General features: G+C 38.7%; 1 protein-coding gene and 1 pseudogene across 1 annotated transcript; one reads left to right on the top strand and one right to left on the bottom strand.

Annotated features, from left to right (window-relative positions):
* Nucleotides 1–7,000: 7,000 nt before the first annotated feature.
* LOC145093028 (uncharacterized) lies at nt 7,001–8,214 on the top strand. Its single transcript, XM_079031066.1, has one exon. The coding sequence runs from the start codon at nt 7,089–7,091 to the stop codon at nt 8,001–8,003; it is 915 nt and encodes a 304-aa protein (XP_078887192.1). The 5' UTR covers nt 7,001–7,088; the 3' UTR covers nt 8,004–8,214.
* Nucleotides 8,215–9,995: 1,781 nt separating this feature from the next.
* LOC145095614 (E3 ubiquitin protein ligase RIN2-like) lies at nt 9,996–13,492 on the bottom strand (annotated as a pseudogene).
* Between the last annotated feature and the right edge of the window lie 241 nt (nt 13,493–13,733).

The raw sequence follows: 13,733 nt of genomic DNA, 5'->3' as shown, positions 1-13,733 counted from the left end.
CGTTACAGACGTCATGGCTCGCCATGTCTCAAAAAAAGCTTAAGGTTTGTCATTGCCGCCAACTCACGATTTACGTTATTTAGAAATTTAGTGTTTTGCGTTAATTTTTTTGTTTTTTGTTTTTTTTATAATATTTGTTTTTATAAAATCTATATTGCATAACTAACGGTGCATGGTATCTTAAAATCTACAAAACAAAGTAAAAAACACATAACTTAAATTTGTTTTAAATAATATTACAATATAATGTTCAAATGGGTTTTATCTTCTTACCCCAAAACATTTTTGCCAATCGTTTGTGATATTAGATGGCCCATGTATCGTTTTCATTCTCTATCAAATACGATTTTCCCTTGATCAACATCTTTATGTACTAACACAAAAACACTCAATAATCCCTTTGAATGGGGATTACATCAGTTGGTTTGGTACTTCAATAATTGCTACCCACTAGGAGTTAGTAGATGCGGGCTCACATAGATGTAAACCAAGATTGATTTTCTAAACATTAGTCGCTCACCCAATGACTATCATATATTGTCTTTTTGAATGTCTTCAAATCCAAACTCTCGAAAACCAGTGAACACATGGTATATTGATATGGATGTAAAGCTACACAAAAGGTTGGAATTAATTAACCATCAAATTACATTATATTATAAATTACTATGACTTATGTAATGTAATCGAAACACAATATACCATATCATACTCATACCAAGTTAGCTAAACAGGTCTATCAGTCATGTCACTCCATTCAAATACGTCGGTGATGAAAGCTGACAACACAATCGTCCACCGAGCATTGTCCCATATACACTTTGTCAACAATGAGATCTACATCATGATGCACCACCAATATTTTTTTTACAATAAAGTAAGCATTGTTATTAGAAGCGTAGTACGTAATGATAACATAATTATATACCTTACATCATATTCCAACCTGCCCACGTGAGTATCGCCATATAATCTCGTCCAAAACTCAATCTTCGGTATCCTAGTGATAATACAGTGAGCAATAAACATTAAAACATCCCATTCTTTATAAAGAGTGTGTATGGTAGGTTCTAAACATTGTCTAACGGTGTTGGTTGTTGGCATGTAAGACCTTTCCTCTTCATTAGTATCCATGAAGAAGTATACCATGTGGACATTACTTTTTAGGTGTAGATAACGCCTAAGAGATGTTGTAGACATTTTGTATTCTTACTGGGGAATCTCTTTTACATCCGATGATTGAATATATGTAGACGGCTTCTCAGGGTCATCATTTGGCAGCTGTTCCGGTCCATCTAACCCATAATCATGGTCCGAGGTCATTATAGTATGTTGTACCAACATCATCCATGATATGTGCCAGTATAGCTCAATAATGTTTAATTATAAACTATGCAAAAACAAGTATACCATAAAGTTAAATAAAAAATTTATGAGACTGAAATAATAAATAAAACTACCTCGACCCTATTTGCGGCACCAGTATCATCTCCAACATAATTATTATTAAGTTTTAGAAGCATGGATATTGTTGCTTCAAGTTCTATAGAACACATATCGTGTTCCCTAAACTTTTCGCGACATTCACGAACCTTGTTTTGAAATATAGTATAATTCGGTACTTATCAGTTAATGGTAAAGTGGGTGGCGGTGGTGGTGGTGGTTCAGATGCATTTGAACCTTTTCAAACATCTATTTGTGCCTTATTTTCTCGAGGCACATGGGTAAGAGAGTGTAACTCCCAAAATTTTCAAACAATTTTTACATTTTCAAAAACATACTTTCATTCATAAATATTATAAAAATGTCGTTGTATCACATATCAACCATAGAAACACAACCCAAGATCATAATGCATAAAAACTCCTCATGTGTGTACTAATCACGCCGGCACCTTCCCGCGATCCTCACCGGTAACTGAAACACATAACACAACATTGTAAGCATAAATGCTTAGTGAGTTCCCCAAAATACCACATATAACACATAATAGCCACTTGAGGTTATAACTCTGTGGACCCTCCGATCCTAACTCTATGAACCCTCTGGTCCTAACTCTATAAACACTGAAACATACATAGCATAAACCACATAGAAATCTCATCATGCAAAAACATACAATTACTCTGTCACATAACTCTAATTACCACTCTTGTAATGTATAGTGAGAAGACTCACCTCGGGTAACTCAGTAATCTCGAACTCTGTAAAAATATGGTCTAGCCTCCGCCTAATCATATGAAATAAACACTCTTAATCAATACATCTCTCAAGGCTAGACTATTCCTTCTCTTAGTACTCTCAGAAGGGTAAAAGACTATTTTACCCCTCTCGTTACTCAAAGACCCTAAATTTGACCAAACCCTAAAAGTCAACTCTCCGGGTTACGTTATGCGTACCAAACATGTATGCTGGGCGTACTAGGTGTCCTCACATAAACGGGGTACGCGACCCCTTACGTCACGCGTATTGGGATTACGCCCCGCGTAACTCCCAGTTTCAGACTCCTTAGCTTTTGGGGTCTTAAACAGTTAAGACACACGTCCAACTTTCAGATCTAACCATCCCTAAGCCTCTTAATCCATAAAGTTGGTGACTTTAAGCCTTTGCATGGCTGGACAAGTCACTAACACCCATAACAATCCATTACCAACCCTAGAAAGCTCATAACTCAAGCATGACCCCATAACAACGACCAAGTTGGGATTTTTATGGATCTATAACACAAATATCACTGAAATTGGACAGATCTAGGTCCATGGAGTCCATTACAGTCATAAAGTCTCCACCTTTGGGACTTTTAACCTTAGAAATGGTCCATGCAACATCAAACCAAATAAAGAGGAAAGTTTTGAACTTTATACCTCTAGATGAAGCTCCTTCCTCTGAAGATCTCAGATCCAAACTTGCACTTCAAGCCCTAGCCTCCACAAGCTCCTCTCCTTCTTCTTCACTAACACACCAAGGCACTTTTAGCTCCAAAACACTCACAATCAAGCTAAGGACAATGGAAGGATCTCTTAGGGTTTCACTCTATGATATGGAGGCTGAGAAATGAGCCTTAGCATTCCTTATATAGTGCACAAACCAAATATAAGGATTTGCATCTGGGCCCTCTACGCCCAGCGTAATCCTGGGTACGCCCAGCGTACCCAGGCGAGTCCGCGTCCAACTTAAGCACATGAGTACGCGCAACGTACGCCCCAGTACGCCCAACATACTCATTTACCACAAGAGCTCACTCAAGGGACTAATCTTGACAACTTGACAAAAGGGAAAGGTTAAATAGCTTCTTCTTTTCTTCGTCTTCCCCACTCATCAAAATTTCATGATACCCCTTATATGTGTCCAAGAAACATTTTAGCTTGAATCCTTGCAACGACTCGACTTTCTGATCGATCTCTGGGAGAGGATAGTAGTCCTTAGGGCATGCTTTATTCAGGTCTGAAAAGTCAATACACATTCTCCAAGATCCATCTTGCTTGCGTACCATAACTGAGTTAGCAATCCAGGTTGGGAAAATTGCTTCCCTTACTATTCCGGCCTCCGTCAATTTAGCTACCTCTGTGTTAATCGCCCTTTTGCGGTCCCCTCCCTGGACCCTCTTTTTCTTCTTCACTTCCTTTACCCCTAGTTTGATCATGATTTTATGCTCAATGACCTTCCGATCTACCCCAACCATGTCCGTAGGGGTCCATGCAAACACATGTTTGTATCGCTTGAGGAGATTAACCATTGCTTCTCTTACATGGCTTGGGAGATTATGGCCGATGCTGACCGGCTGATCGGGATATCTTTCGTTAATTACTTATTTTCCTTTTGCAGGATCATATTGCAGCTTCTTTGTCTCCTTGGTTATCTCTGCTGGTTTCATGACTGTAAGGTATTGCAATTCTTTGGGTGATGTGGTAAGTATTGTACCCGGACCATCCGAGGTGTCGAACTTCATGATTTCATGCATGGTCGATAGGAATGGTCCTAGCTTTAGGAGGGTTGTTCTACCCAAGATGATGTTGTGTTCCGCCAGGTGTCGGATGACAACAAAGTCGATCAGAACCGTTTTCTTTCGTTGCCTGTCATGGCTAGTTATCTTCAGGGGAGATGAATTGTACCTAACGGCCATAGGCTGTGACCGGTGAATCCGACCAGCCTCCCAGCCGTAGGTCTGAAACTGTCCTTCCAGCAATCCGGGAGAAGTCGAAAACATTGCTCGTAGATTATTTCTGCCGAACTCCCGGTGTCGATATAGACTCTGTGTATGATCACATCCTTAAAGGAGGCCTGGATTACCAGTGGATTATCGCCTCTCCATCCCTCCGGTCTAGGGTCTTGTGCGGAAAACGTGAGTGTTCTTGTCGGGAGCCTGGGAATCCATTGGTTGGCCGCTTGCTCCTCCCTACTCCATTTGTTGCGTACCATGTATATCTCCTTCGGTTGAGCCCCGTCTTGTGGCATGTTCTATGCATTTTCGGCATCGAATTTGGCGCGTAGGCTCCGTGCTATTACCACCAGGTCTCCCTTGAGCTGTTTTTCTTCCATTTCCTTCTTGAGCACCGAACCACTAGCAGTATCGTGTGTCTTGCTTTTGTGGTACTCACAGTATCGACTCTTGGGTGACTTGGTTGGTTTCTGTTTCTCCGAAACCATGTACACGTCCGGTGGACGACCCCGCACGTCGTCTCTGATGAATGGTTGGAACCGCGCCTGAGGCCTCCTTCCTAGGTCGAAATACCTACTTCCCCTATAGTAGTCTGTGTGGCTTGGATTGTGGCGCTTGTTTGTCATAGCATTTAGGCATGCTTGCTTTGCTTCCTCGCCTTCCTCTTGCCGCAAATATCATTCCACCCTCTTTTTTAGCTCTGCCCTCGTTTTGGGTTTCTTACCCACAAGTTTTTTCGATAAGGGGCCTAGTAAGAGTCCCCATGTGAAGGCGCCAGCTATGAGCCCTTTTTCGGGTCCCAACACATCTAGTGTAGCGTTTATGAACCTTGTGAAATATTCTCGCACAGTCTCACCCTCCTTCTGCTTGCAGCCAATTTTGGAGTGAGAGTCACCCTTGTACTTATGCAACTGCATAAAGTTGGTGAGAAACAGGTATTTGAGTTGTGCAAAGTTGGAGATGCTACCTGGGCGCAACATCTTAAACCACGTGCCCGCATTGCCATCAAGGGTCGTCGGAAAATAGGTGCACCAAAACCTCTCATCAAGCTTCATGGATGTCATCGTCCACTCATATGTGTCAATATGGCTATCTGGGTCAGTGGTGCCATTGTAGGTCTTGAGTGTTGGCAGTTTAGCTGTGTTGGGTATTTCGTAATGCAACAATTCTTTGACGAATGGGGATGTGACGCTGCGAGAGAGGGGAAACCCAAGAAAAGTGGTGGTAGCGAAAGCATTGCACCCGGTCCAGCCGTCATTTGTTGTAACGGTGGCATCGGGAATCGTGGTTGGACATTGAGGACCTGGCATGATGGTAGCGGCGTTGAGTGAACCGATGGCGGTTGTTGCACTGATGGTACAAAGAATGGCAGCATTTGAAGAAAGGTGGTCAACAATGGCCCTGCCTAGGTTGCTGTCGACCGGTGGATTGTGGGTTGCAGGGCAGCATTGATGGTTATTGTGGAGCTGCCCTTGCCTGAGGTTGCTCTGTTGGTTGTCGGAGGCGGCGGTGTTTCGTCCAACGTTGGCATGGAACGTATGGGACTAGTCTGACATCCACCGTGTCCATCGCTGCCGTTGGATGCCATTGGTTCTTCAAAGTTGCTTTTAGTTTGTGTTCTTCGTCTCACAAACGAATGGCGCCAAATGATGCGTATGGCGAATCTGACCTATCCAAGGTTGTTGAATCGGATTCCTCGTCGCCTCTGCAAAATCAAGAGAAGAAGGCCGCCAGCCGTTCCCGGGAGGGTGCTCCCGGAAGAACGCTCTGACGGTCAAGTTAGAATGCTTATAGGGTTTTCTGTGTGTATTTCAGCAAGGAAAGAGTGCTTACCTCGTGAGGCCAAGGGCGTATCCTTATATACCTAGCGCTCCTGCCTAGTCCGTAGTAGACAGGATCGCTAATTGGAGGATCGTGTGTCTGGTACCGTTAGAGCGCTCTCATTGGTCTTGATGGTAATGGTTTGATTCTATTGTTTGTCTCCTGACCGTATCTTTTGTCTTGGAGCTGGGAGCGCCCCTTGACTGGCACGAGCCTTCTGCTGGGATGTCCGGAGTATTCCTGGCGGGCATTGGCCTTTTGTCGAGGTGCCCTGCTCGTGGGAGCATCAGTGGGCGCTGAGACACGTCATCCTTTTTCATTTCAACATAGTATATAATATTTAGGGTTTGTTTATATATAGATCTATTTTGAGGAGGACTTTTTTTGTTTTTTCACCGGGGCCTAAAATAAGTCATGTCCGGCCTAGTAGCAAAGAATAAAAAATACATTTCATGTATTTTCTTTTTCTAGATTAATGTAACTTTTAAATTTTTTTTATTCAATGAGGTATTTTTATTTTCAATTTTTATTTGTTTTATAAATAATAATAAAATAAGAATGGTGGAATTAGTGATCGTATTTTTATAAGTGATGAAGTGGGTATGATTTGAGGCTGAAATGATAATATTTTATTTTTGGTGTTGTGGGGAAATAACTATAACCAATTGTCGGATGTGAATTTTCATAGATTTGGATTCAATTAAGCTGACATTGTATACAACAAAGACTTACCGACATGAAATATATGTCGACGATCCAAATCTTGTCGACACGGCCTGACTTCACAATTTGACTCTTCTGACTTATCTATAGTATATGTAGGTTTAGAATCTGTTCATTTTCTGAATTTATTAAAAAAGACGTGTCCATCTTCTCGTGGAACAGCTTTTGTAATGAATTTAGTCATTAATTAATGATTACAACCTGAGGTTCTATCAGATGCCATGCATCTTCATTTCACCGCGTATACCACCTTTTCATTATCTCAGTTTCCTCTATATAAAGACCCCCAAATCTCATAAAAGAAAACACAAGAAAATCACTAACGAAGAAGTGTTCCACTCTACGTTTTCAAGCTTCTTCTATACCTTATCGAGTGAAAAGAAAAATGGCACAATACGGAGATCAGAAATACGAAGGAGAAGGTCCGCAAACAGATGAGTATGGCAACCCAATTCCAAAAACTGATGCGTACGGAAACCCACTTCACTCTACCACCGAGAAAACCAAGGGTGAATATGGTGTAACTGGTCACCAGGGTCTAGGTCACGCCACCGGAGCAACTGAATCTTATCAAAACAAACCTAGCGCCACCCCTTATTCCGGCAGCGACATTGGCACAGGAACTGGTGCAGGCTACGAGGGACTTGGAGTCGCTGGTCACAAGCAATCTAGTGCCAGCACCGGCATGGGCACGGACATTGGCACTAAAACTGGGACAGGCTACGATCAACATAGCGAAGAAGGCTATGAGAAGCTTCTTGGTGCTCACAACACAGACGATCATCAAAAGATCTCCACAACAAAGGCTGGCGGCTTTGCTGGTGGTTATGGAGAAGGAGGGGAAACCGAAGAGAAGAAAGGGGTGATGGAGAAGGTCAAAGAAAAGCTTCCCGGTGGTAAAAACACAGACGAGCATCAAAGGGTTTCCACAACAACAGCAGGCGGTGTTGGTGGTGGTGGTTATGGGGAAGGGGAAACCCACGAGAAGAAAGGAGTGATGGAGAAGATCAAAGAAAAGCTTTCCGGTGGTCAAAATACAGATGGGCATCAAAACGTGTCCACAACAACAGCAGGCGGCATTGGTAGTGGTTATGTGGAAGGAGGGGAAACTCACCAGAAGAAAGGGATGACTGAGAAGATCAAAGAAACGCTTCCCGGTGGTCGCAACACAGAAGAGCATCAAAGGGTGTCCTCAACGACAGGCGGCGTTGGTGGTGGAGGTTATGGGGAAGGAGGGGAAAGGCACGAGAAAAAAGGGGTGATGGAAAAGATCAAGGAGAAGCTTCCTGGAAATCATTAGATCCTATGATATCTTTGTGACGATGATGCATATGTGTATATAGAATAATGAGATGACAAAATAACAATCTAGTATTGTTGTCCTTTGTCATGTATGTTGTTGATGGAAGCAAGTAGAGAGGTGGGAGTGAAGCATTGTATTGTGTGTTATCACGTATGTAATTTGTTTTAGTTGTATTGTGTTTAATTATGGAAGATACTTTGGTTTCTTAGAGCTTATAGTTGATTTTTTTTTAAAGATCGGTTAGTGGTTAGAAGTTAGTATCACCAAGTTAGTAGAATTCGACAACGTAATTCCGTACTTCTAGTCTAAGAGGCAAAGCCTCTACCCAGTAGGTTGGTCCTAGTCTCACATTGGCTCTAATATTGTTTTGATGGACGATGTTATGTGCAAGTATAAACAGGCATCGTAAATTTTGGAATAACGAATCAAGTATCACTAGTTATAACTACAAAGTATAAGTAGTGTGCAATAGCCAATTCAGTTGTATTGTTCCTACAAAGTGCCAAAAGTATGTGAGAATCTTGATCTCTCATAGATTACATTTTAAAAATCTACATGCGTAGTGTGAAAGATTTAAGTCACTATCCCGATTAAAAGCTTAAATGAACCCGGTTTTCAACCGGGTTTCTTATAGGCGAGTCATATTTCAAAAAAGTAATAAAACCCGATTTAACAACCGGGGCCTATTAATATAATATAACCCGGTTCCTTTGAACAAAACCGAGTCCTTTCATGCTAGGCAGAAGATTTTTGTGTGACCATGTAGCCCCGTTCTCTAAGATGTAACCGGGTCCTTTTACTGCTTTTAACTTTTTTGACATTTTTATTAAATCAGTAATGCCAATACATTATGATTCCAATTCACAACTAGAAAAAGGGGACAATCACTTCACATTCATCAAGTATCAGTATAACTAAAAATAAAAGGTTGAAATACAACCAAATAAACACATACACCAACACTCTAAGGCTTAGTTCAATGCATAATATGATCCTATAGAATCAATGTAAAATTAGAGAATTTTTGGTACATAATCAAGTATATACTTGTATGTAAGCAAGCATACGACTAATATTTGCAAAGAGAAAAAAAACGTATTTCTTACCACTACTAGAAAAACAGCCTTTTACGACGCTCATTGCACGTCGTAAAACGCTCAGACAACTCGCAAATGTGCGTCAAGGAAGGCCCTGTCATAAAGAGAGACGACGCGCGTTTATGACACGCAACGCGTATCAAGGAAGGCACTGTCATAAAGGAAGACGACATGCATTTGTGTGGTAACCTTACGACGCGCGTGTTTATGACACGCAATGCGTATCAAGGAAGCCCCTGTCATAAATGAAGATGACACGCATTTGCGTGTCATAAACTTCAGTAACCATTTTCGATATGCATTTACGACGCGTCTTTACGATACTTATTTACTCATAATACAAAAATATGTAAACAAATATATACAAAAACAATCAATTTCATCCAATAACATCATGTCAAAAAATTGTAATACATTGATATTAATGGGATCTAATTATACATTGTTATTAAGAGGTTTTCCCTAACTATCTAACCTACTACTCCTACATTGCTATTAAGGGACACCTTCTGCAATGTAATGCTATAGAAACTAAAAAGATATACACAAAGATGATAAACATCAAATTCCAAATAAATAGAGTTGCATCTTGCCTTTCATAATTCTTAATTTAAGACTAATGAACCCCTGCTCCGATAATTCTTGTGACCTGATCAAATAAAAGTCAAAAAATTAATTTGCTAATAAAATTATTAGAAGAATCAAACATGGAATGGTAGTTGTAAAAGACAAAATTACCCTTTTCTCCAACTTCCTGCATCATAATTGAGGTCGAAATAAGACATTTCTTGTTCCAAACTATATGAAAAAAAGTCAAAAACAACAAGAGTACCTGAAGTTGAGGTAGATTAGATCGCAGTAAATTTAGTTGGTTTTGGCAAAGAAGCCAAAGTCACACACAGTGACTCATGCATCTGTCCTGGTGTCCCCTTAAAAAACTGCCACAACCAGCAACAAACTACCAAAAAAAATACATTATCAGAAAAAAAAAATGAAAGTAGCATTTAGCCCAAATATACATCAAGAAATTACAAGAAAAGAAGTAGGATGCACCGTTATATTAACTAAAATACAAAATAATTACTTTTGGAAAGGACTAAATGAATAAAATAGTCATTTTGTAGTAGTCGTTAACATATACATATATAGTCACTTTTAAAATTTTTTAAAAATAATAAAGTATTATAATAAATTAAATTCCAATGAAATCTTAAAATAGAACTAAAATAAAAAATAGTTACTGTTGGAAGATTAAAACACAAAATGATCTTATACAATGAAACTTTTAGTTCGAGGGGTTATCAAAGATTATATAAATAAAAGTATATTATGATTATAATGTCATTAAAAAAACTTACACGTATATTTAAGAAAAGCATTGCATCGACAAGATGGAATGTTATGCCATGAAGGCGCCATATTTGTACATAATGACCCAGAGCCATTAACAAAGTCATAATATCTGAGAAAAACCCTACATTCCTTAATATAACACTCTTCCAATCCCACAACGAACCTGCACACATCCATTCCCATTCCCATGATTTATTTTTATTTAACAAGTCAATGATAAAAATCATAGGCTCTTGGTCTTGCCTGCTGCTGACATATCTAAAAGCTTTGATATTTTGGAATTTGTGGTGTTGCCTGTTGAGTGGTGAACCCATATATCAAAAAGTTGAAACCCATGAACCAAAATCGCCTAAACCAAAAACATTATGAAAACCTAAAACAAAATAAAATTATATAAATACATAGGTCAGCGTGTGTAAGTGTGTGTGTACCTGTAGTGTTTCGAAAGCAATACACAGAGGCTCAAAGAATAATAACAAAAACATAGATGCCCTTAATTTGTTGCTACTTAAGTTGAGCAGCAGATAGAGATGTATATTAGAAAGCATATGCATATTGTAGGTGTGAATTGCAGTTTAGAATTAGTAAAAAGCAAAGCAAAGCAAATACATGATGATTGATATTTGATGCGTCTATTCTAAAATCAAAGACTGATACACCATATGCATGCATATGTGCATACCATTTCTTTTGTTGCACACAAACACAAAAAGTAAGTAACTTACATGCATGGGAAAAAGTCAATGAGTTAATGGAGAGCGGTCAGCTCAACAAGGTGTTTGTACTTGTCAGAGACAAAAGATTCCACCTTGAATCCACCTTCCTCTATACTTGTTGGAGATATATATTTCACACCGATAACTATCGGCAGGCCTGCACCAACACAACAATTATATATTGCTTTTATCAATAATTTCAATACTTTTCACTTCACATAAATAAATAAATAACTTCAAATTCTCAGTTTAATTAGGGAAATTAATTATTTTTAAATGAAGTGTAACTGTACATACTGTTATGGACTCGAGCGTATAAGAGTCTTTCTCCCTTCCAATATTCCAATGGTCTCCTTTTAATTCTGTTGCTTCATCTTACTCCAGATGACGTCCAACTAGACCCAGCCCCTGCCATTCCCATTCTCATTCCCTCCCATTATTTTTTATATCATAAATCATAAATCATAAATAAATAAATAAAAATATGTGTTTCACTTTCATTCATAAATTTTTAACATAAAGATGAACGAGTGAGTAGAGTAATAATAAACACCACCTATGACCTAACCTACCTGTAAGGCTCTGGCGACGCTTTTTTAGATCAATCTTATTCTTCTTTCTCTTATTCGTTTTTTTATTTATCCTCCGATGCTCCTCCTCCTATTTATTAAAAGTTAGAACTCAGTGTTTGTTTGTTAGGAATAATCTGATTTTTTACAAATATTTTTTTATATAAGAAATAAATAAAGTAACCTTAACCTTAACCTGACCTCATTTTGTTGTTCAGGAACAAGAACAATATCAGGACTTTGACCACTAGTATCCATGTCCATGTCCTCCTCAATATTCACATCACCAGCATCTGTTTCAACTAATTTAAAAAAAAAGAACAATGATCTAAAAAAAACACTATTCTATTTAACACAACTCAAGATCTTAGCTTTTTTACCCTTTGAATATGTGATGTATTTACCTTACAACAAATTAACAATGATCTAAAAAACACTATTCTATTTAACATTCTCATCTTCCTATGCCAATAGATAATCATCTCTAACCAGTTTCAGTTTCATATTCAGATGATAAAGTAACTTCATATAATAAATACTATATATCATATATTCAACATTAATTATATATAGAAAGCATATGATTAGATTAACAAGACATGGGTCAAACTTGGTTACCTCGAATCTAAATCCAAATCCAAATCCTCCACAACATTTACATCTGCTTCTCTTGCCTTCTCTGTCACATCTTCACCCTGTTGCTATGTCAAAATGTCAATGCAAATGGATGTGACATTTGTTTCTTATAACATTCTTCTCTCAATCTTCAGAAACTTAACTTATTGTATGTAATTTATAAACCGGTTTTTTAAACACAACTTACATTATTATTCTCCTCAGTAATAATCTCCTCAACATCCAAACTAAATTCTATAACAACAGATGCTGCTTTTTCCACCGTATCTTCACTCTACATAATGATGGTATTGTTTGGTAGATCAGTAGACATGTCCTTATCCTGCAAATACCAGCAAATAATATAAGAGAGAGAGAGAGAAGTAAGCATGAATAAGGAAGTCCTTGAGATTTATGAAATAGTAGAATTCTAGAGGAAATACCAAACTGCATCAACAATGACAACCAGCAATAACACACAATATACACGGAAGTAAGTCCATGGAGTTGCAGAAGGAGATGCATTCAACCGTTCAAGCTGATCCCGTGCTAGAGCTTGAAACATCTGCACAAAATGTTAAAAGTAAAACCCATAAAAGAAATCTCCAAATTTTCTTCATATCTATACTCCAAAACCATGTGAGGTAATAGTAATAGTACCTTCAAATAGCATAATACAGTCAACCATGTTGACCACAATCCTGCTCTAACTAATGTTGGTGGTACTACCAACGGAAGAAATGTTCCCTTGTAGATAACATAATTAACTAGTCTCTCCACCATTTTTCGAGATTCAGTTGCATGCAGCTCATCAAAAAATATTGTCTGCATGACCAAATATATCATCAAAAAGAATCAAGACTCATTGTAAAGATTTAGGAAAGTTGAATACCTTAAGAGAGAGGATGATGAGTACAAAAATGTTAAGGACAAAATTGACCACCAATGCAACTGTGGTATAAGAACTCAACAACAGTTCCAATACACGGTTGGCATCACCAGGGTGTAGAAGGTTTTCACCCATCAAACCATCTGACTTTAGTTTCACATAAGAAAGTTTTGTCCAATATTGGAGGCCTATATATAAAGCTCAACACTGTATAGACTGTTGATATTGATAAATACCCCACACCCATAGGATACAATGTAAATTTCATCAGGACAACAAAAGTTCCAGGATTTCATGAGATAAAAATACCCAAAAAAACCCACATAAGCTTGAGACTTACGACTAACAGAAGGGCATTCACATCTTCAGATTTACCTGGGCTCATTGTTACCATATGCAAGCAACAGTAATGTTCCACTTTTAAAATGGACAGAATCCAGAATAACAGGAAGCATCTTCTCAGCTCCTATTGCTATTTCGCCATTAGC

The sequence above is a fragment of the Lactuca serriola genome, chromosome 3, assembly GCF_051521515.1.
Source record: "Lactuca serriola cultivar US96UC23 chromosome 3, Lser_US96UC23_V15, whole genome shotgun sequence".
NCBI classification, from domain to species: Eukaryota; Viridiplantae; Streptophyta; class Magnoliopsida; order Asterales; family Asteraceae; genus Lactuca; species Lactuca serriola.
This window is presented reverse-complemented; position numbering and strand designations above follow the sequence as displayed.

What these genes read in the sequence shown, in the direction of transcription:
- LOC145093028 (XM_079031066.1), top strand. Translation starts at nt 7,089, where the DNA reads ATGGCACAATACGGAGATCAGAAATACGAAGGAGAAGGTCCGCAAACA.